At 38.9% G+C, this 24,265-nt stretch overlaps 1 protein-coding gene across 1 annotated transcript in view; it reads right to left on the bottom strand.

Moving 5' to 3' along the window:
- Positions 1–24,265, bottom strand: part of astn1 (astrotactin 1) — a 2,712,832-nt gene that overhangs the window by 971,410 nt on the left and 1,717,157 nt on the right. Inside the window, exon 11 of the mRNA XM_059984849.1 lies at positions 8,162–8,312. Coding sequence (XP_059840832.1) covers positions 8,162–8,312 — 151 coding nt within the window. The remainder of the gene's footprint in view (positions 1–8,161; positions 8,313–24,265) is intronic.

The following is a 24,265-nucleotide window of genomic DNA, read 5'->3' as shown; positions in this document are numbered from 1 at the left end:
TCAATCATGCTTTGTTGACACCTATGAATACACAAGTTGTGGCATCTTATTCACAAATTTGCTGTTGCTTTCAAAGATAAAATGTTCTCCAAAATTGAATGGAGTGTTTTTACCTGTTTCAACAGCAGAATCAAATGTTGCTGAATTAAAATCACAGTGCTTTGTTTTGATATTTCAGTAAAAAATATTTCTGACAATTTCAGAACAATTTTGGCAGAAATTAACAATTGTGCCAGAGGCAAGCAGAACATAAAACAAGCTACATCAGTAACAATGGGCAACTGATTGAATCTGAAAACAAACCCACTGTTAAAATAAACCATTTTTTCAAGAACAATTTTACAGCATAATGTTGTCATTCTACTTTAAATTACATTGCTTTGGAATTTAATATTCATTCATTTGGTACATTGTAGGATTGTCAGAGTGAACAAACATTGGGTATATACAAGGCAATCTACCCTGTAACACAATGGGGGGCAATATATTAATATCTGTGTACATTTCAAATGTGACATTACTGCTTTCACAGAATGATTAAACTCCATGTTCTCAAAACTGTAAAGTTCTGGTGGAAAATAATTAATCTTCTGTGAGTTTGAACCAGTAACAGAGGTCAGACAAATGGAACATTTTTAATATACAAGATGACTTGGAAACAACAAATGCTAAAAAAGGATAGGTTTAGTATTGTAAACATTATTCTTCACAGCTTTTCTGCCCAAGTTGCTACACAAATGTCTCTGTGCACATTTGGTACCAGTCAGTGTCCTGTGGAATTTCACACTGTGCCAAAACAAGTTAAGCTCTTTCAATGGAACACCGCAGGCCAGGCATCATCTATTGGAAGAAGTACAGTCAATGTTTCGGGCCGAGACCCTTCGTTAGGCCTCCTGACAAAGGATCTTGGCCCGAAACGTCAAATGTATTTCTTCCTATAGATGCTGCCTGGCCTGCTGCTTTCCACCAGCATTTTGTGTGTGTTGCTTGAATTTCCAGCATCTGCAGATTTTCTCACGTAACAGGAAAGGAGCTGAGGATAATAAGGCACATTTCAATTGTTTCATTTTTGTATGTTGTGTCATTACTTTAATTGCAATACTTTAAGATTCTCATTTGTTCAGGTAAACATTTAGAATTATCTGGAAAATTGGGGATTAATGTAGTGCATTGGGGAAAACAGAGACAAAGTGTTTTAAGTTTAATTTGTAGTTTCCTTTTAAAACTTGAAGAATGGTATACCTCATGAGCTAAAGTTCACAAACATGTGACAGCATAAATCACAGTCAGCATTCACACAATTTCAATCCATGAAACAGTGCTAATCTCTGAAATTCTGTTCTCTTTTATTCCTGGCACCATTTGAGTACAAACAGAAGTCAATGCAAAAGAGAAATTTAAAAAAAAACTCTATCCCTCAATTTTCAGGACTTTTTGGTATGCCTTAACAAACCCAAAAGGCAAAACATCAGAAGACCAACAAAACAGCAAATATCTGACAGAAATTTTCACTAGCCAATGTTTTTGTTAAAGTCAGTATTCTCATCCACAAAATACAAGGCTGTAAAGCAAAAGATGATTTCATAAGTTCAGGCCTATGGTCATGCATGAATGCTGAAATGTTGAAATGTTGGACCATTTCAACACTGATACTAAATCAAGGCTCCAACTCAGCCTGACTTGAAGATAACTCAAGATTTTTCAAAGGACGCAGTGTTCAGCAACCTGGCCCACTTTCATCTCTCAGCAAAGTACTCTGAAATATCTTTTTTGCTCATTTAACTTGTTGGGGATGGTTGGAAATTACATCTCCCATGTGGACCTTTGTGTGTCCTGATAACAATACTGACTGTAATTCAAAGTCACTATGAGATCTCTAGTTTTTCGATAATGTTCTGTTTAAATATAATTTTATTTTTAATTCAGTGATGAAGCAGTACTCAAGGGTAAGATAGGATAGAACACAATCGATCCAGTTGGTATAAGACCTTAAGGCATAGGAGCTGAATTAGGCCATTCAACCCATTGAGTCTGCTTCGCCATTTGATCATAACTCATTTTTTTCACTCTCAACCCTGTTCTGCTGTCTTTTCCCTGTAATTTTCGAAACCCTTACAAATCAAGAACCTATCAATCTCCACATTAAATATGCCCAATCACTTGGCCGCTGCAGCTGTCAGTGGTAATGAATTCCAGATTCATCACCCTCTGGCTTTTTCTGAGAAATAAACCAATTGTTTCGCTGATTCTTCTTAATTTCACCAGGTTTTACTGCCCGTCCATTCTCTCTACTGACTAATGCTTTGAAAATGGACCTAAGCTGACACTGTTCATTAAAAATGGAATCCTCAGATGGTCCAAAAACAAAGTGGTTGAAAACATACCAGCAAACTTGAATGTAAGGACACTAAAGCTATCCACATTTTGAGGCTATTAGTGCCACAGAGCTTGTCAAAATAAACATTAACTTCTCTTCCAATATTAGAAAGCCATTTGGAAGTGTTCAGTCAGGAATATCTCCAGGAATGTCACACTTTTATTGGATTTTTAAGAATATTTTATTGAGATACACTGTGAAGTATGCCTTTCTGACCCTGTGTGCTGCACTGCCCAGCAACCCCCGTTTTAATCCTAGCCCAATCACAAGACAATTTACAACGACAAATCAATCTACCAACTGGTAGGTCTTAGACTGTGGGAGGAGACCACACAGTCACAGGGAGAATGTACAAACTCCTCCCAGGCAGCGGCCGGGATCAATCCTGCATCACTGTGTTGTGCTAAACACTACACCATCGTGTTGTAGATACTGAAAATAGACATGAAAAAACACAAAGATGACACTTCCTCTGACATGTGTGGCTAAGTCCTGAAGTAATAAAGAATGGAAAGGTAGAGTAGGTGTGTTCAGCAATTTAGTCTCCCTTGTATGCTCAAGACTTACAAATTCAAAAATATCCTAGAAACCTTATTATTAAGCTGTGATTGGCAGCAAAATTTGTTCTCAGATATTAAACAGACTGGTTAATTGATGGCAACAAATCTTATCTTTTAAAATAACATATAAAGATTGGCAAGTTACTTAGCTGTCACACCAGCCTTGTCAGATTTTATGATTCAGCTTTGATGATCCGAAGACCCTTTTTATAGCTCACCTCTTCAAGTAGTCTCTTCACAGCAGATGCAAAAACAAGCCTTCGCAAGATTTGTTTATCAAGACAGTCATAAGGTTATTGATTCAAACTGTTCAGTTACACAAGTCAATTAACGTGTTTCATCTAACCATTCAGGTGTTTGAGAACAGGAGAGTAGGGAGCACAAGTTATCTAACACATCGTGTTTTTGTGCAGGAGTAGACTCAGAATTGAGGATTAAATTGAAATAGATAAACTACATTGATTCATTAGCAACATCAACATTTCAGAAAAGTGAACAGCCCAAACACAGAACACACAAGAACAAAATTCTGTAAGCCCCGTCACTTAATTTATGAAATAATTGCGCTCATTAGTCACGTATTATTCAACTATTCATTCATCTTTCATGAGGTGATTATTTCTGGCACTGCAGCAGTCACAAACAATTCCTGATCTCATTTAGAATGCGGCGGTGAACCTCATTCATAAACTGCTCTTGTCCTGGTGCAAGCACCTTCAGTGTCCTGCAGAATGAAACTCCAGGATGTAGAACCAGCAAAAGGGAAGAAAGAAAACTGAAATTTGTAATATATGGTTACAAACCAGTCGAGTCTGGCATATGGAGGAGAGGCACAGGTTGTAGCATTCTCTTACACGCACTACTTTTATCATTCTTAATGTTCAGAAATTGTGGGCTTCGGAAATAACCCAGTTGGTAACTAGGGTGTGATGACTGAAGGAATTAGAGTGGTGGATAGAATACCTGCTTGGTATTGGATGGCATACAGCTTAGCATATTAACTGCACACATCTGGGCAAAAGGAATCTACTCTTCTCAACTGTGTCTTGTAGAAGGTGAAACAATATTATGATATCAGCAGGTGACTCACTCACCTCTGCCCTGTACCTGTAACCAAGTATTTGTGTGGCAATTTGAGTTTATGGTCAATAGTGTCCCCCAAGATGTTGATGCTGGGTTAGATATGGAAAGTAATTACTTTGAACACCAAGGGTGGGTAGTTAGACCCTCTAGCAATATTGAGATATATCAGTTAGCTGAGTGGTTTTGCAGCAACAACCTTGCACCCAACGTCAGCAAGACCAAAAAGCTGATTGCAGACTTTAGAAAGGGTAAGACAAGGGAACACAAACCAATCCTCATAGAAGGATCAGAAATGGGAAGAGTTAAGTCCTGACGAAGGGTCTTGACCTGAAATGTTGACTGTGCTTCTGCTTACAGATGTTGCCTGGCCTGCTGCATTCCACCAGCATTTTGTGTGTGTTGCTTGAATTTCCAGCATCTGAAGATTTCCTCATGTCTAAGTGAGCAATTTCAAATTTTTGGGCATCAATATCTCTGAGGACTAATCTGGGCTCAACATATTAATGCAACTACAAAGAAAGCAAGACAATGTTTATACTAAAACACTCAGAAGCTTCTACAAATGTACCATGGAGAGCATTCTGATTGGCTGCACTTGTCGTCTGATATGGGCAGGGCTACTGCACAAGATTGAAGTAAGTTGCAGAAATTTGTAAAATTTGTCAGCTCGATCATGGGAACTAGTCTACATCGTATCCAAAACATCTTCAATGAGTAGTGTCTTAGGAGGCAGCATCAATCATTATGGCCTTCTACAACCCAGGTTATGCCCTCTTCTTGTTGCTACCATTGGGAGAGAGGTACAGAAACCCAAAGGCACACACTCAGCAATTCAGGAACAGCTCCTTTCCCTCTGCCATCCGATTTCTAAATGTACATTGAACTCATGAACACTACCTCACTACTTTTTTATGTCTTTTTATTTTGCAATACTTATTTTAACCATTTTATACATATATTTACCATAATTCAGTTTTTTCTCTATATTTATTTATCATGTTCTGCTGCCGTGAAGTTAATGAATTTCATGACATATTCCAGTGATAACCATATAACCATATAACAATTACAGCACAGAAACAGGCCATCTTGGCCCTTCTAGTCCTTGCTGAATGCTTACTCTCACCTAGTCTCACCTACCTGCGCTCAGCCCATAACCCTCCATTCCTTTCCTGTCCATATACCTATCCTTTTTTTTAAATGACAAAATTGAACCTGCCTCTACTACTTCTACTGGAAGCTCATTCCACACAGCTACCACTCTCTGAATAAAGAAGTACCCCCTCATGTTACCCCTAAACTTTTGGCCCCTAACTCTCAACTATGTCCTCTTGTTTGAATCTCCCCTACTCTCAATGGAAAAAGCCTATCCATGTCAACTCTATCTATCCCCCTCATAATTTTAAATACCTCTATCAAGTCCCCCCTCAACCTTCTAGGCTCCAAAGAATAAAAACCTAACTTGTTCAACCTTTCTCTGTAATTTAGGTGCTGAACCCCAGGTAACATTCCAATAAATCTCCTCTATACTCTCTCTATTTCGTTGACATCTTTCCTATAATTTGGTGACACAATACTTCAAATTTGGCCTCACCAATGCCTTGTACAATTTTAACATTACATCCCAATTCCTATACTCAATGCTCTGAATTATAAAGGCCGGCATATCAAAAGCTTTCTTCACCACCCTATCCACATGAGATTCCACATTCAGGGAACAATGCACCATTATTCCTAGATCACTCTGTCCTACTGCATTCTCCAATGCCCTACCATTTACCATGTCTGTCCTATATTGATTAGTCCTACCAAAACGTAGCACCTCACACTTATCAGCATTAAACTCCATCTGCCATCGTTCAGCCCACACCTGTAACTGGCCTAAATTTCCCTGCAAGCTTTGAAAACCTACTTCATCATTCACAACGCCACCTATCTTAGTATCATCTGCATACTTAAATATTAATGATATTAAATCTGTTTCTGATTTTTGCAAATGACTCTAATATTTTGTGGGATAAATGTTACTTGCTACTTTGCAGCTGATGCCTAGATTTTGTCCAAATGTTCCGAGTATTTCCAGGATTTCAAGACCAAGATCCACAAGCCACCCAAATTCCAGAACAAGTCCTTCACTCTTAAAACTCAAGTATCACATTGCTTAGCAAATTAATGCCTGAACCTCCACAGCTAATTAGGATACCAAATTCCAAAGATTCACAGTCTTGTGAAGAAATATCTCAATATTTCAGACCTAAATGATCTAGGCTTTATTTTGAGAGTGGTGTTTTTTTTAGTTCTTAACTCCTTAGCTAGAGGCAACATCCTTTCTGTATCTACCATGTCAAGCTCTCAAAGATTTTCTCTTGTGTTGGAAAGAGGTCATCCCCTATTCAAAACTCTATGGATTAAGCCTCCATTTACCTTCACCTTTGGCATGTAACACAGCTATGGATGTGGTATAGCATTAAACAAAGAGCTTGTCAATATTAACTGGATCCTTCCTATAAGGTCTAATTTCTTATTTGTTGTTTTGGATATTGAGCTTAAAACAAAGTGATCTCTCATTAACATTTTAATTTCCACATCTAAAAGCTGAATATTTACTTCTACCAAAAAGCAAGCTGCTTACTAAGGCAAAAAAAATTACTAGCAGAATAAACAGTTTAAATGTACAATTCTATGGAGCTTCAAATTACAAAAGACAAAAACAAGATATTTTCAAATGACATGTGGCAATCTGCAACATATGCTTCCTGAGAGTTTTGTTTGAAACCCAAGTCATATAAAAAATACAAGAGACATAACTTGCATGAAACTACACCCATACTGTTGTAAACTGGTTTTACTCTCTTTGCTAACCAGGTTAGTGGTGAGGAACAAGTAAGAAATTCTGGTTTCCAAGTTGCTGAATTTCATCAAGTGATTGTTGTAGGCATTCATCTTTCTGGAATAGATTCGGCGCAAAAAGCTATCAAACTATTTTACTAACCCTTTGGCATACACCAGCATATGTGTGTGTTGTGGAGACATAACTTGTTACACCAAACTCTGCAAATCTGGCAAATTATCATTCGTCAATTTCACACAGGGACTTAATGGGTGCACAATGATTGAGATTACTAAATTATAGATTCAATTGGAGAATTTTCAGCCTGGGTCCTGGAATTAATCATAAATTCAGCATTTTCTGCCAGCTTTGATTTGAGATGCCACTTCTGCTGCCCAACACAGATAAACACCCTGCCAAGACACATACACAAAGAGTGTCCACTTGAGTGAGAGTCCACAGGTAGATGCAACCTGGAAAATAACCTTCAGAAAGGATAACAGAAAATTAGAAGTAGTTCATTTATAGTGAGTGTAGGTGGTTGGGGAAAGGTGGAAATGACGTCTGTCCAGTATTTGGCTTGCAAACACCAAACTGAAATACATAAGATTTGAATCCAACACCTCTAGTTGCCAGCCTTCTTTCCATTGAAATCTATCTTGTCATGGCATTGCACCTTATTATCAGCCTGCACTGTACCTTTATTCTGGACTTTGCTGTTTTTTCCTATTGTACGACCTCAATTTATTGATTTCATGAAAAGATCAACTTGGATGACATGCAAAGCTGTTTTTACCACTGTACCAGGATATATGTGATAAAATTAAATCAATTTCCCAAGCAGTCTACACTAATCACTGCGGACACTAGAAATTTGAAATGAAAATAGAAAATGCTGGTGAGGCCCAGCAAGACAGGCAGCATCTGCAGTGAGATAGTGACAGACTGAAATACTATTGACTAGCAAATAATGTACCAAGGTATACAGTATGTTGATGTAAAGGGAGAGTTTATAACTGTGCACCTTTGGAACAGATCTGCCAAAACCTACTAATTGTAAGCTTACATTCCAGAACTGCTGGCAGAAATAGAAAATAAATTAAACATTTGAAAACAATGCAAAATTTACAGTCCAGAATTGTTCTTTTTACAATAGGAGCTAAATGGAAAGGATGACAGAACAAAGATTGTATGACATCCTTTACTCTCTCAAACTGCCTTTTGTTCTAGAGATTCATGATAAACACCATCACGATCATGAACAAGGTCATGATAAAATTTATGGCAGAATAATAAATTAACTCCACTTACCACACAACCACTTGAATCAAGCTTGCGATCAGAGATGCAGCAGAAGTTTCTGCTGCAGCCCCCATTATCCTTGGTGCAATCTCTTACAGGACCAAAAGAATCAAGAAGGACCTCAAGGCTGTCAAAGGAAGCAGAGATCATGGCTTCTTCTCTGTAGAAAAAAAAATTAAACCAAAGAGAGGATAAATAATATGGTATTGAATATCAATCATAAAGTAAAAGAAATGAGCTGATACTGTTTTAGTCTCTGTTTATTGTGAAAAATTGAGTTCTGTCACCACTTTTCAGTTATCCATTCAGAAATAAAAGGGAAAATAGCTGGAAATTCTAACATATGCAAACTCACCAACCCCTTATTTAGGTTTGTGCTTATTTTTCCTTCAAATCAGAAGTTATGCTGAAATAAAATTAAGCATGTGAAAATATACTTGAATAATTACACTGTAAATTAAATTGTTTTAAATATAAATGGTGTGTGGTGAATCTTCAGACATAAGTTATTTTGTCTGGGTTATATCTCGGAAAGTAGACAAGCTTTTTTTAAAAAAATCCAGTTTCTTGGCGATAACTATTGCAAATAAATGCAGTGAATTTCTATAGATATTTTGAATTGTTAAAATGAATTGTCAAGGATTTTAGTACTACATAGGAATAATAAGTACAGGTCCACAATCCCTTATCCAAAATCATTTGGGCCAGTTGCATTTCGGAATTCAGAACTTTTCAGATTTCATGATCCCTCCTTATTGGTTCCAGGACCCCCTGTGGATATTAAAAAACATGTATGCTGCAGTCCCTTATTTAAGGGTGGACTTTAGGACCTGGCGGAGATCCAGACCTACGCACATCCTCCCGTATACTTTAAATCCTCTCTAGATTACTTATAATACCTAATACAATGTAAATGCTATGTAAGTAGTTGTTATACTGTATTGTTTAGGGAATATTGACAAGAAAAATATTTTATTTACAACAAAAACATATAATAAAACATAAAAATATACAGCTTCAAATGAACTGAATCAAACACATGGTAAATGACTTATTGGGATAAACGTAGAATGTCACTGTCACTATAAAACCTCAGTAACTTGTCTTTCTGTTTCTTTAAATCATATACAGTGGTAGTTCCAACATCATATTCCTCAGTAAGATGCCACACAGGCACACCATGATCAAGCTTCTGCAATAACTCCACTTCCTGCATTATTATTGATAATAATAGATGCTTCCTTCTCTTTTTCTCACTGTTACCCATAGGGGTATCTGCAGCTCTTTTTGACATTTTCACAGTGAAATTAAACACAAAGTCAACAGTGAACACAAAATATCAGCGAACAGCAAATGCACGTGTAACCAGTACGAGCGCTGAGACACCACTGACGTCTGGCGGCCTCTGCTAGTGCTGCCACATCACACCTGAGTGACGTCAGCTGTTGGCGAAAAATACTTCATTTTTTGGAGCTTTTTGGTTTTCAGAATTTTGGATAAGGGATTCTGGACCTGTACTGCAAAATAAACATTCATCGCATTGTTGTATTTGAAGTATTTAATGTTCAAAAGTATAAATCTGGTTGAAAGGATAGGAACAGCAGCAGAGTTTAATGCCCAGAGACATTGTTTACTCAGCAGTCCAAGGTCAATCTGAAGCTGTTAAACAGATGCACACTGAAAAGTTGTTTATGACAGGTTGATCATGAAACTTTGACAGTTCTGCTGGCAAATGCAATAGCTCCAGCTAGGGAAGCTTCGGACTTAGTTAGACTTCACGCTTTCCTACATAATTGATGCTATGCCGGTATTGCAAGGTCCAGGATAATTGACAGAGCACTTAACAACATTTAATCTATTTCCTGCATCTCTGCTCTCACCCTTTTATTCTCACCTCACAAAGAGTGGGGATAGTGTCTATGTCCAAAGAACCATGGTCTGCAATTTCTGGCACCTTATTGCATTCTGAGTGAATCATCCCTTCTAGTTTCCTGGCAAATTCTTCCTTTTCCACCAACCAATCCCCTTCTCACAGCACTTATTCATTCAATGACAAAAGATACACCACCTGCCCTTCTTACCTTTTCTCTTTCCATCATTCAGGGGCCTGAAAAGTGTTTCAAAATGAACTAGTGATTCATGTACAGTTGCTTCAATCTACTGTTCACATTGTGACCTTCCCTACCTTGGAGAAACCATACACAAAAATAGTAACCACAGCGGTGATCTAGAACCAATTTAATTCCCTATCTCAGTCCTACTCTAACCTGTCTGTAGCCACCTTGTATTTGTTATAATGAAACCTAAGTCAGCTTCTGGAAATGTAACGCATCTTGCAGTTGCTCATATTGCAGCCTTCCCAAGTTGATTTCAACCACTTCAAGTACTTTGTTTTCTCTTTTTGTATCAGGGTTTGCTGGTTCTCCTGTAGAACATCCTTTTGTAAGACTAGGTCAGTTTTTCTCCTTCCACTAACAGAGCATGACCTGCTCTGCAATTAGATAACTTTGTCATTTCTTTGTTTGAGTTTTCTCCAACCATTCTCATGAATCAATCAACCAGAAATCTTCACCTACAGCTCATCACCATGGCAACCATGGCCTCACCATTCTCTTTGTCCTGTGCATCCTCTCACCAGCTATCGACAAATTAAAAATAACATCCTCTCTCTTCCCATTATGAACTTGAATCTTTGATCTGAAACAAATGCCACCTGACCTGAGTGTCTGTAATACTTCTGTTTTTATTTCAGATTTTCAGCATTTGCAATATTTCTGTTATTAATTTTATTGCAGTGGCCATTCAATATAAATAAAATGATAATGTTAATAAAAATGTAATGATGTGTCTCATAATTAAACTTATTCAACAATACCTAATCATTACTTGTACATAGCAACTATTTAATCAGAACATTTCACTCCTTTTACAGTCCAAATGGGCATAACCTCTGACTAACAGCTTTTGAACAGAATGTCAGCTCTGTTTAGTTGAAATAAAATTATAAGCTTTTATTCCCCCTCCTAATCAAAGCCATTTACCAGTTTAGCAAGTAAAAAACTGTGGAATGACCAGATTTTAATAAGGCATTGTCTGCTTCAGAGTCTGACATTTGGATGGAACTGTGGTATAGCTAGCAGAGCTGCTGCCTCAAAGTGATGGTAACAGCAGTTCAATCCTCACCTTGGGTGTAGTGCATGGGGAATTTGCACATTCTCCCTATGATCATGTAGATTTCTTGTAGGTGCTCTGATTTCCTCTCATATTCCAAACACATGCAAATTGTTAGAATAATTGGCTGCTGTAAATAGCCCCTAATATGGTAGAATCTACAGTGCATTGAGAAAATGTAGGTGAATGGAAATAATGAAGGATTAAAAGCAGTTGACTTTAATTTCAATTTTTTCATGTATTATGTGTTTAATTATTATTGCTACTTTGTGTTATTTTGATCAGGGTGGACTGGATCTGTGGCTTGCAGTCAACAAGTGACAGGGCACTGAATTGAACTGACATTCCTGGACAGTTTCAAGGACTCTGTGGTTTGATGTTTTACATTCTGCGAGTTTCCGCTCAATTTTTTCTGTTTGCGCGGTTTGTTCTTCTTTTGTGTGGATGTTTTCTTTGAACGAGGTACATGGTGTTTCGTGGCTGTTTGTGGGAAGAAGAGTATCAGGGTTGTATATTTGCATATATTCCTGGATAATAAGTGTACTTTGAATCTTTGAATATTTGTTTGGTTTAAATGTGTGGCTCACAGTCAAAGCAGACACAGTGGACCGAAGGGCCTAATTCACGTGAAACTAACAACCTATTTCAATATTCTAGTGTGGCAAGAATCCATCCCGAGTAATTGTGCTCAGCACTGAGCAAGGTATAGTGACACTGCCATTTCCAAGGTGAGCAGCTTGCTCAGCTTTAGTAATGCAAAGGCTACCACTGATCTGATAACATGCTTGATGCTGGGGCGGGGGGGGGGGGGGGGGGGGAGGGGCGGTATCTGATAGATTCAACTAATGCCACAAAAAAAACTGCTTCCCTTCCAATTAGTAAAGTAAAGCAAGTAATGTCAACTGTTTCTAAAATTTGTGAGTTCTACTTAGCTGTGGTACAATGATTAGATCCAAGCACAAGGGATCTGAAACTAAGTTATTGAGAAATTAAGCACAGAAACAGCTCATTTGGCTAACAGAGTCAATGCCAATCATCAATCTCCGATTTATAGTAATTCTACATTAATCCAATTACTTATTCATCCAACATTCCCATCAACTCCCCCTAGGTTCTACCACTCAACTACACCAGGGTCAATTTACCATGGCCAATTAATTTACTATTCTGCACATTTTTGATTGTGGAAGCAAATCAGAGCACCTGGAGGAAATGCACACAAAAAAATGTACAAATGTGCAGATAGTACCTGAGGTCAAGATTAACCTGCTGCAGAGATGCATCATTGAACTGCTGTGCAGCTTATGTGCTGGGCAAAAACATGTGGAGTATATACTTGAGCAACATGTACAGTTAAAATGAGTTCCAACTTGCAGAAGGGTGAATAAACTGAATTAGACATCAGATTTCTTTTGTTGCAAAACATAAGGTAAAGCAAACTCATTTCACTGGAAAAGTTACTGCTCAAAAACTCCAAGCTCAGTTACAGATGCTAAATATTTTAAACAATCTCTTTAATCTTTTGTACTCGGCCTTTGATAGTTTTGGAGACTGTACAAGATCTGCCATGACAATAGCATTTCTAACAGGGGATATACTTCCAGGCAAAAAACTTTGCTGATTCGACATCATCACTTACATAACATACCCTTCCCACCCACCTGGCTTCACCTGTCACCTTCCAGCGAGCCTCCTTCCCCTCCCCCCACCATTTTATTCAGGCATCTTTCCCCTTCCATCTCAATCCTGAAGAAAAGTCTCAGCCCAAGACATCAACTATCTATTAATTTCCACAGATGCTGCCTGGCCTGCTGAGTTCCTCCAGCATTTTGCATGGGCTGCTTTGGGTTTTCAGCGTCTGAAGACTGTCTCACATTTATAACATAACATATATCAATAAATAAACCTACAACTTGGATAGTCAAGGCCTGATCAGACATACTCGACATGCTTTTTTGTGTGTGTGTGGGGGGGTAGGGGGGGGTCATGTCTGATGAACCTTTCAAAGTCATTTAAAAAAAAGATAACTGAGGAGATAACTGAAGGTAGGACGGTGGATATTGTCTATAAGGACTTGGACCAGGTCTTGCCTGGCAGCCTGACCTGTAAGTTTAGGTCTCATGAAATTCAGGGTGAGCTAATGAAGCAGATTCAGAGTTGATGATAGGAAGCAGAGGGTGATGGTTGAAGACCAGTTCTCTGACAGGATGGCTGTTATGTTATTTTTGAGGTGCCATAGTGATCGGTGCTAGGACCTCTGCTATTCATTGTTCATCTAAGTGTGAATGTTCCTGGCACAATTACGAAGTTTGATGATGATATTGAAACAGTGGGGTCTTGGTGCCAGTGAAACAGGTTACAATGAACTGCACAGAGATCTTGATCAGTTATGGAGATGGGCTGATGAATGGCAAATGGATTTCAAATTGATAAGCATGAGGTGATGCATTTGGACAATTAAACAGGAGTAGGAGACATAAAAAATGTCAGGACAGTGATCGGTGTTGTGGAATAGCAGAGCCTGGGAATACAAGTGCAGAGTTCTCTGAAAATGGTCGTCCACGTAGAGAGGGCAGCAAAGAAGGCATTTAGGGGCGTTATGTTGCAGTTATATAAATTATTGGTGAGGCCACACTTGAAGCACCAGGTATGATTTTGGTCACCCCTTTATAGGAAAGCCATTGTCAAGCTGGAGAGAATGCAGAAGAGATTTGCAAGGACGTGGCCTGGGTCAGAGAGCCTGTGGTATAGGGAGAGGTTGGCCACAGTTGATCTTTATTTCCTGGCATACAGGAGAATGAAGCATGACCTCATAGATGTTTATGAAATCAAGAGGGGTATGGATAAGAGGGACAATCACAGTCTTTTCCCTAGGGTTGGGAGTCCAATTCTAGAGAGAACTGAGGAAAAGATGGGAGAGACATAAGAGTGGCAAGGTAGCTTCTTTACATAACCATAATATTTAAGAGGGATTTGATATGTACCTGGAGAGGGAAGAGCTTGGAGTGTTATATGGCGAACCTGGCAGCTGGGACTAGCAGGAAGGATGCTGACTTAGGTTAGGAATGAACAGTTCTTGCATTGCAAACTTTTAAGTGTGCGAATGAACATGGTTTTACTCCATGTAATCCGTAGGATAATGGAAAATGAACAATGACCAAAACCTACAGTTAAATGATGCACATTAACAATTGTCATGCTAATTGTCATGGCTATACAGCAGAATAGAAATGTAGCTGAAAGCAATGCTACACGTATTGATAGTAAAGCACGCCCTGGAGTGATTAGAGTAACAGAAGTTGGGAGACTAATAATGCCAGATCCTTTTACTAAATACCATGAAGCTAAGTAAGTCTATAGAAGAGATGCAAAAGTTAAGGAGACTCTTCAGTGATGTCAGTAAGAGAAACTGTAACACCATGCCTGTATATTATCGTGCTGTATATATATAGATAACGTTTTTTGCATAGTACTGTACAGACAGTCCTCCAAAGAACAAATAACAAAGTCTTCATATTTCATATCATACCCAATAATAATCCAGCAATTTGGATGGTATGAATCACTGAAAGTAGCAAGTCAAGTCCTTTAGAATTATATCAAAGAATCTTCAGTATTCTGTGTAGAAACACCAAATTATTACAGCAAGATTAAAAGGATATCTATCCTCCAAAGGACTGGATGTGACTGTGTAGGAAGATGAGCAAATGTGTTTTCTAATTTCTTTGGTTGTGTTGATTCAGTGAAGTGTATAATTACGGATGAAATCAATCTCTGTTATTTAATATAAAGATAATGGCATAGAATTTTAAATCAATAGGGTGGGGGATTAGATTATTGCATGCTACATTGCATTTCTTAAACTAAATTGTAAATAAAGTCCATCTTACAATTCACAGTACAGTGCAGTTGCTGAATTTTCATGACATCTTTCGAAGGATCCAGGAGTATGCGCAAACAGTAACATATGGGGAATGCCCTTTTTCCAAGCCCAATTTACAAAGAAATATCAATTACACATCTGGATTCTATATTCAAAATGGTTTCACCTATTTTTATAAGGCTATCCAAGAATCTTTAGGTATGTGGTCTTATAACAGATGCAAAAAGAATCTGAGAAAATGTCAGCAATCTTAACAACAACAACTTTGCCTTCAATCAGGAATGTAAACAAAATGTTCCAGATTATAACAAATTTCCAATCCAACATTCCCAACATTTTTCTAATCTTCAAATTCTGGCAACTCAATACACAAAAGAGAGGAATTAATGAAGTTCAAGCTGTAATCAGATTTAAATAAATATTGTGTGCCAGGAAACAGAAAATTTTCCAATTAACATCTATAGTTTACTTTTTATAAAATACCCTGGACCAAGGTACCACAACCAATTCAATGAAATAACGGCCACACAACATTCAGGTATTTGTAACAAATTCTAAGATCAAGACTGATACTTTAAACTCTCCACACAGGTAGGTGTTTAGAAATTAGTTCCATTGAAATGCATTTTAGTTGTTTTCTACAAGGACAACTAATTTATGAATAGGATGTTCAAGAATGGATGGATTAATGAGTTGTTGACCCTCTTTTCCTAGCTTTTTATTTCCTAATTGTATTGTGGCTCTTCACACCAGTCTATCATAATCTTCACAAATATCAAGCACTCTTCCAAGTCTCCATTCACTATGAGGAATCCCTTCTTCTTCTACAATGAAAATAGCTCTAATCTTCACATTTTGTCTTGAAGAGTGCCAGCGCTGTCTGAACGTGATGTTTACTAGATACTCCTTCTTCCATCTATTCCAGAACTGCTCTGTCAGATATTGCACTTTGCACCACATTTTCCTGGGATACAGATCTTCTGCTATAAATTTTCCTGGTGAAGGCAGCAGGACTGAGGTTTTCATGGTAAAGTAAATGGTTTGAGGTACATGGATCTAGGCATTTGGGATCATTGATACTGTCAGTGGTGAATGGGCAGCTGTTTATAATTGTTTGGCTGCAAAAGGTTCTCAAAGAAGCATCATCTAATCTTCCTATGCTCTGTGAGAGGACCCAGCTTAGGACACTCCTAACTGTCCTGATCTGCCATTCCCAGACACTTCCCACGTGACTGGCATCAGGTACGTTCATGGTGAAGTCACATTGTTTTTCAGCCAGGTAAGCCGTCAGTCTGTCTTTGTCCACTTTCTTTAAGGCTTTTGTCAGTTCATTTATCGCCCCAACGAAGTTCGTCCCTTGATCCGATCTGATTTGTCTTACAATTCCACAGATAGCTATAAAAAAACTGTAAAACATTTATGAAGGCATCAGTTGATAGATCTTCCAACATTTCTTTTTGAATTGCCCTCGAGGACAGACAGGTGAATATGAGACCGTATTTCTTGTACTCTTTATGAGCTTGCTTAGTGTGAAATGGTTCAAAACAATCCATCCCACCGTATGAGAATGGTGGCGAGGGATCAAAACAGTTAGCCATCTTTTGCGTTTCTGTTGGCCTGCGAGCTTTCCTGCAGGTAACACACTGTTTAACATAGTTTGCCACAACTTGGCTACAACCAACAACCCATTAACCATTTCATCTCAGTTCATTAAGTGTTTGTCCTCTGCCTTGGTGCTGAGTGTTTCCATGGTAGTAATCTAGGATCAGATGTGTGACCACACCACCTCTTGGTAGGATTACTGGATGCTTCAAGTCACGAGGTAAAGAAACCTTCTTTAATCACCATCCCACTCTGAGAGCACCATCTTGCAATACTGGAACAATGGATGTCTGTGTGGCAGTTTGCCATGACTCAGCATTCACATTTCCTCTTTGAAAGCATCCCTTGTGCCAATTTTACAAGCACAAGACTGGCCTGTCTTCGACATTTATGGGTTTTGCTGTTTGGGGTCTCTTTCCTAGTATGCCATTTTGAGAACCGTTTAAGTCCCTCCAAGGAATTGTCCTCTTTTACCACCTTTGATGTAGTACTTGTGTCGTTTTGACTTCAGCATCACCCACCAGAAGCTCTGGAGTTGACGTTGCGACCTATGGTGAGCTGCCGACAATGCTCCAACCCAGGTCAGTCTAGACGGCATACGGCTCCTGTTACCTGATGACTTGTTGTGGTGCCAATGCTCTCACACAGTCGTAGCCTATCAGGGGTCCAACCTCGCAATCCATCGACTCTGGTGTTTCCAGTGCTATTCTATTCAGACGTTTCAACCCTTTTGGCCATTTCAGTGGTAAGAATGTTCAAATGGGATGGAATCTCTGGTAAAGGCAGGTGGCAAGGGAATGAAACTTAGTGAGGAAAACCCTAAAACTCTAAGTCCACTAACTCTTCCACTCTGAGCAATGGAATCTTTTCCCATCATAGTGGCTCTAATCCTGCCCCCATCTTCTCACATACATCTTGATCTACAAAGGCGTTGCTACTCTGTGTGTCCAGTAGGGCGTACACTAGGGTCTCTGTTTTAGGAGTGGTGATTGAAGAAATCCATACAGGCACTATCATGTATGTGCTCCCACCATCACCTCTGTCTACACTGCAAGAAAGGGAAGATGTGTCTTCTTCCGCTTGCATAACATGAGAAGATGTGTCTGCTGCAGCAGAAGGATGGTCTTCAGGAAGTGGTGTTGGATGATGCTTCTTACATATGCCACAAGTAACTTTGCTCTTACAGTCCTTTGAATTCTGTCCTCTCCTAAGACAGCCAAAACACAGGTTATTGTCCAATATGAACCTTCTCTTGTCCTCCACAATCTTATTGGCGAGCTTCTGACATCTGTGGATGGAGTTGCTTTCTCCACAGCACATGCATGTGACTGGGTTTGAAGATAAAAATGTTTATCTTCTTGGATCCGTTTGAATCATTTGAGCTGTTCTCTACGGCACTGAATATTTCCATCACTGTGCTTGATTTATCCGAAGCTTTCTTATTTGTAATGAACATGTTAGCCCTTGTGCGCTTCATGTCTCTAGATGGCTTTTCTTCAGTCGGCTCCAAGCCATGAAAGGACGTTCCAGGATCGCATGCAATTTCTGCTTCTTGTGCCACAAAATCTGCAAACTCCTTGAAATCAGGGAATTCCCCTATTTTTCGCAACTGCTTTGTGACGTGATAATTCCAGCGAGAGGTCACCCAATCAGGGAGTTTTTGGAGTATCTTTTGATTCTCTTTGCAGTCATTTAACACCTGAAGCCCTTTGATGTATGGCATGGCATTGCTGCAGGCTGTCAGAAAATCGCTGAATTGTCTCAATTTAACTGACTCCCCTGAGCCAACCTTTGGCCAGTTATTCAGTTTTTCTCTAAATATGCGCTGGATTACTAAGGGGTGACCGTACCGAGCATTCAAAAAGCCTCCCGTGCCTGGTCGTAGGCTTCATCAACCTTTCTGTAGAAGCTTCCTTCCAATACAGATCGTGCCTCACCACTGATGTATTTTTGTAGGTAGAACAACCTGTCAGCTGGATTTGTACATTGCTGTTCTATCAATGCCTTGAAACTTGTACACCAACCTAAGAACCCAAGTGGGTCCCCTGAGGGCTCGGGTGTAGGAAGTCTGGTGAGAACCATTGTGTCATGTAGGGCTTGTACTAACGATGCTTCATTGTTAGCGTTGTTTATTTGTTCATTGTTATTGTTCTTACATGTTTGTTCCCCTTTAATTTCTTTACAAGGTATTGGAGGACAATTAGTCGGCTCACTGCTTGCTGTTCTATTTTCCTCTAAGTCAGCTTCAGCTTTGCGGCTATTACTTGAAGATCTCTATGATTTTCCAGTCCTTTAAGTTCTTGCCTTTGTACAGTGATAGCGTCCTCCATCGCCATTTCGGCCTGCTCTGCAGCAAATTGGGCAGCACACTCTGCTCTTTTTACTGTAATACTTTGCTGTTCTGATAAGCAGCTTGCAAGGTGGCTACGAACAGTGGATCTGGAGATTGTAGTCCCAAGTATCGACTGGGCATACTTTTTGTCTTGCGACTTCTGCCTTAGCGTCAAACTCCTCTTGCCCGACTTCACTCATACGTACTTTCATTAGCCCCATCAAATTTGTTGTTACTGCTATGCAGGAATCCATCTTTCTTCTAATCTCAGTAGAAGGTGCCGACTGAGATTGTATATTTTCATACACATCTCTCACTTGTGTCTCCAGCCCTTCAACAGCATCCATCATGTTACCTAAGTCTTGGTTGGAGCACTCATCCTTAAGTTTGGTATGTGTAGCTCTAACTTGTTCTTTCCAGGTTTCATATAGCTTGATGAATTTACTCTCCCTCTGAGAAGCCTTTTGTTGCTTACGCTCCAGCATTTTTGCCATTAACTTTCTTTACCGTGAAGATTTCCTGGGTTTGATTCTCTGAAACAGTTATACTCAAATGGATGTCCTCTGATATTGTAACTCAGGTTAATTAAACCACAATATGTAATGTTCGAAAGCTCCACCCATGCTTGGACAAGCGAGAGGAATGCAGCAAACAATAGAAACTAACAGCAGGTTTAAACTGTTAAATGTGGAATTAGCAGTTCCTATCTCTGTCGGCTCGGCTCGAGGAGTGCGATTGGCGGAACTGGCTCGGCTCAAGGAGCAGCAGTAAGTTTTCACTGTAACTGCACCAGTCCAAAGGAATAATGGCCACGCAACATACAGATGTTCTTGAAGATTTATTTTTATTTCTCTCTCTCTTTCTTCAGAAGACACCGTGAAAACCTCAAGAAAATATAGGTCATAAAAGGTTTGAAACATACATCTCTCAGTCTTTTAAAGTCTCTCAAGCTAGTGTCCACTGATAAACAGGCCCAAACACATTAGCACAACAGAAGTGTGCTGAAATCAACTAAATCACTAAAAACGTATCACATGTATCATATAAAAGCTCATAAACAACATTATACACAATATAAAACAAATAAAACAATTACTGTGTGCACCTCTTGGACCACATGCAGAAAAAGGTTATTTTAGGGCCATATGTCTTTCTCTGCTTCCATGTTGGTTCTGACTCATAATACCACAGTCATGCTTTTATTAAACTCTGGTCATGTGACTCGTTACACTCTACATTAAATAAAACCTCACAAAAATATTTTAAGATGATAAAATCATCATGAATTTATGACAAAAACATACAAAATAAACATCTCAATAAAACATGTCTCTGTGACAGTTACACCACTATCTGTAAAAAGTTTGTGTGTATCTGTGATTGTGTGGATTTCCTCTGAGTGCTCTGGTTTCCTCCTACAGTCCAAAGGCATACTGAATGAGAGGTTAATTTGTCATTGTAAATTGTCACGTTTTTAGGCTAAGGTTATATGCATAAGACCATAACACAAAGGAGTAGAATTAGGCCATTTGGCCCATCATGTCTGCTTCACTATTTCATCATGGCAGATCCAATTTTCCTCTCAGCCCCAATCTCCTGCCTTCTCCCTGTATTCCTTCTTGTACTGACCAATCAAGAATATTTCAGCTTCTGCCTAGTATACATAAAGACTTGCTCTCTGCTGCTGCCTGTGGCAAAGAATTCCAAAGATTCACCAATACCTGGCTAAAGAAATTCCTCCTCATCTCAGTTCTAAAAGGATGCCCCTCTATTACAAGGCTGTGTTCTCTGGTGTTCCCTCAACACAGGAAATATCCTCTCCACATCCACTCTAGCAAGGCCTTTCAATATTCGATAGGTTTCAATAGGTCGCCCCTATTCTAGTGAATGCAGGCCCAGAACCATCAAATACTCGTCATAGGACAAGCATTCAATCCTGGAATCACTTTAGTGAACCTCCTTTGAACACTCTCCAGTTTCAGCACATCCTTCCTAAGATAAGGGGCTCAAAATTGTTCCCTGTACTCAAACTGAGTCCTTACCAGTGCTTTATAAAGTCTACTCATTACTCAATCTGCAAATTAACTTTTAAGGATCCTGCACGAGGACCCCCTAAGTCCTTTTGTGCCTCAGGTTTTTGTATTTCCTCTCCATTTAGAAAATAGTCTACTCTTTCATTTCTTCTACCAAAAGGCATGACCATACACTTCCCGACACTATATTCCATATTTTACTTCTTTGCCCATTCTGCTAATCTATCTAAGTCCTTCTGTAGTCTCTCTAATTCCTCAAAACTACCTGTCCCTCCATCTATCTTCATATCATCTGCAAACTTGGCAACAAAGCCAAGAATTTCATCATTCAAATCATTGACATGTAAAAATAATCTGTCCCAACACAGACCCTTGTGAAACACTACTAGTCACGGCTAGCCAATCAGAAAAGACTCCCTTTATTTCCACTTTTTTCCTTCTGCAAATCAGACACTGCTTTATCCATGCTAAAATCTTTTCTGTAATACCATGGGATTGTGGCTTGTAAAGCAGCCTCATGTGTGGCATCCTGTCAAAGGCCTTCTGAAAATCCAATTACACAATATTAACTGCTTCTACTTTAGTTATCCTGCTTGATATTTCTTCAAAGAATTGCAACATAATTGTCAGGCAAGATGTTCCCCTGAGGAAACCATGCTGACTACAGCCTATTTCATCACGTTCCTCCAAGTACCCCGAGACATCATCCTGAATAATCAACTCCAACATCTTCCCAGCCACTGAGGTCAGACTAACTGGCCTATAATTTCCTTTCTTCTGCCTCTCTCCCTTCTTGAAGAGTGGAGAAACATTTGCAATTTTCCGGTCTTCTGGAACCATTCCAGTATCTAGAGATTCTTGAAAGATCATTACTAATACCTCCAAATTCTCTTCAGCCACCTTTCAGAATCCTGGGCATACAGCATCTGGTCCAGGTGACTTATCAACTTTCAAACATTTATTTCCGAAAAACCTTCTCTCTAGCAATCCTAACTTCACATGCCTCATGACCCATGACACCAGGAATTTCCACCAAACTGCTAGTGTCTTCCATAGAGAAGACTGATGCAAAATACTTTTTCAGTTCATCCACCATTTCCTTTTCCTCCATTACTACCTCCTGAACTTCTTTTTCCAGTGGTCCAATATCCACTTTCAGCTCTCTTTTATAATGCATTTATTGGGGCATTACTGAGAGTTGTGGTTTGAAGGGCCTATACCACACAATATCCATATAAATAAATAAATAGATAGATAGACAGATAGAGAGATTAATAAATAAATAATGTTATGCACCAGCAGCAATAGATATGAAATGGAGTCAGGTTTTTATAAATAAATAACACAATTTATTAACCTCAACTCAAAAACATAGAAAAATAAACAAATGACTAACTTAAAAGGAAGTTAACAGTGTTATGTATCTTTAGTTATCCAACAGTCGAACTTAGAGACAATTCTTAACAGATCTTACTCAAGCACAGTCTTAAAGTGGTAGTTTAATAAGTCCATATGGTTCATAAATTAAGTGAGAAGAGAGACTTCCCAAACCCTCAATGAAGAGATTCTTGAAGAAAAGATGAAACTGTTGATGAAGATTCCAGCTGAGAAATGCCTTTTCTGAAGAGATCACGAAGAATAAGATTTCTCAAAGTAACTGACCTTTCACCGGAGGTGGTCACCACACACCCGAGATCATGCAGGGGTTAACCAAAAGTGTGTGCCACAATCCCTGTATGGACCATACCAAATGTCAATCACGTTTGAGGCACACCGAATGCTGTTGATTTCTACCCAATTCTTTGGGTTTGTACGAAGCTGGAAATTCTTCACTCTCTCTCTCGACTCTCTCTCTCCTTCTACCTGGCACAACCACCGACTGTGACTCCTCAACAAAACAACTATGCAACAAACTATGGTCTCCTCTTTTATACCGGCTGAAACATGCCATCATGTGACATCACATCACCCCACTATCATGAGACAATTACATCATACCAATATCATGAGAAACTCACGGGACAGGTAACAATAGATAGATAGATAAATAACTTAGCAAACAAGCTCCAGCTGTTCAAGAATGAAGTCAATAGGTCTAGACCAATCCTACAATATAGGGGCTTAGTGTTTCTAGAAAATGGGCCATGTCATCTGTGCATACAAGAATAGAAGTTGAAACAATAAAAATTGTGTTGGTTTAGTTACTTCTCCACACAACCCCACTCCACAAATACTGTGAGAGCAAATTTTCATCCATACCTCAAAATGTTGGATAATGATATATGAATCCTACGAAAGTGAGTTTCCATAACCTAAATAGCTATAACACAGGGTCACCGGTATACTGATCTTAATGAATCAGGTGGCCAGTAATTATTTCAATTCACCTTTAAAGACATACTGGACAGAAGGTTTGTAATGTACTCACTTTGTCACAACATAGCACAGACTGGAACACCTTGAAGTCTTGAATGAGATTGCTATATTTTTTAATGAACTTAATTTTCAACATAAAGTCTGATGCACTTGCAAAACCTGGAATTTGGACTTCATGCTGAATTGCAGAGTAATTGGAAATGATGCTCAGGAATTTGAGCACAAACGTTTAATATTTCTCACATTTCAATGTGATATAGGAAGTAGCCATTTGGCCCATCAAATTTACACCAACTTTCAGTACAATCCCTTAAAACGCATTCCTTTGCGTGCTTCCTTGTAACCTACTCTCTCTCACTTGTACATCAATTTCATTCATCTATCATCTATCTACATTGCGGGTAACTTACATCAACAGATTATTCCACCAATATCTTTGGGATATTCAAGGACTCCAGTGCATAGATGGGAAAATCCAAACAGTCACAAGAAGAAAGTCAAAGGTGCAAAGGTCAAAAGTGAACAATAACACAGCATTTCCACCTGCTTTGTCATTGTGCTGATTGCATGCTGAATGCAGTTGCAGTCTGCTCTTAGAAATGTAGCCAAAACCACAGCAATCCACATCATAACTATGCACATCAGTACCATTTCCACCAGTTGCCAATGTATTGCAATAGCTATCACTCATCATTGTCCTCTTAGCAATTTTGAGC

Source organism: Hypanus sabinus, chromosome 11, assembly GCF_030144855.1.
Source record: "Hypanus sabinus isolate sHypSab1 chromosome 11, sHypSab1.hap1, whole genome shotgun sequence".
Taxonomy (NCBI): Eukaryota; Metazoa; Chordata; class Chondrichthyes; order Myliobatiformes; family Dasyatidae; genus Hypanus; species Hypanus sabinus.
This window is presented reverse-complemented; position numbering and strand designations above follow the sequence as displayed.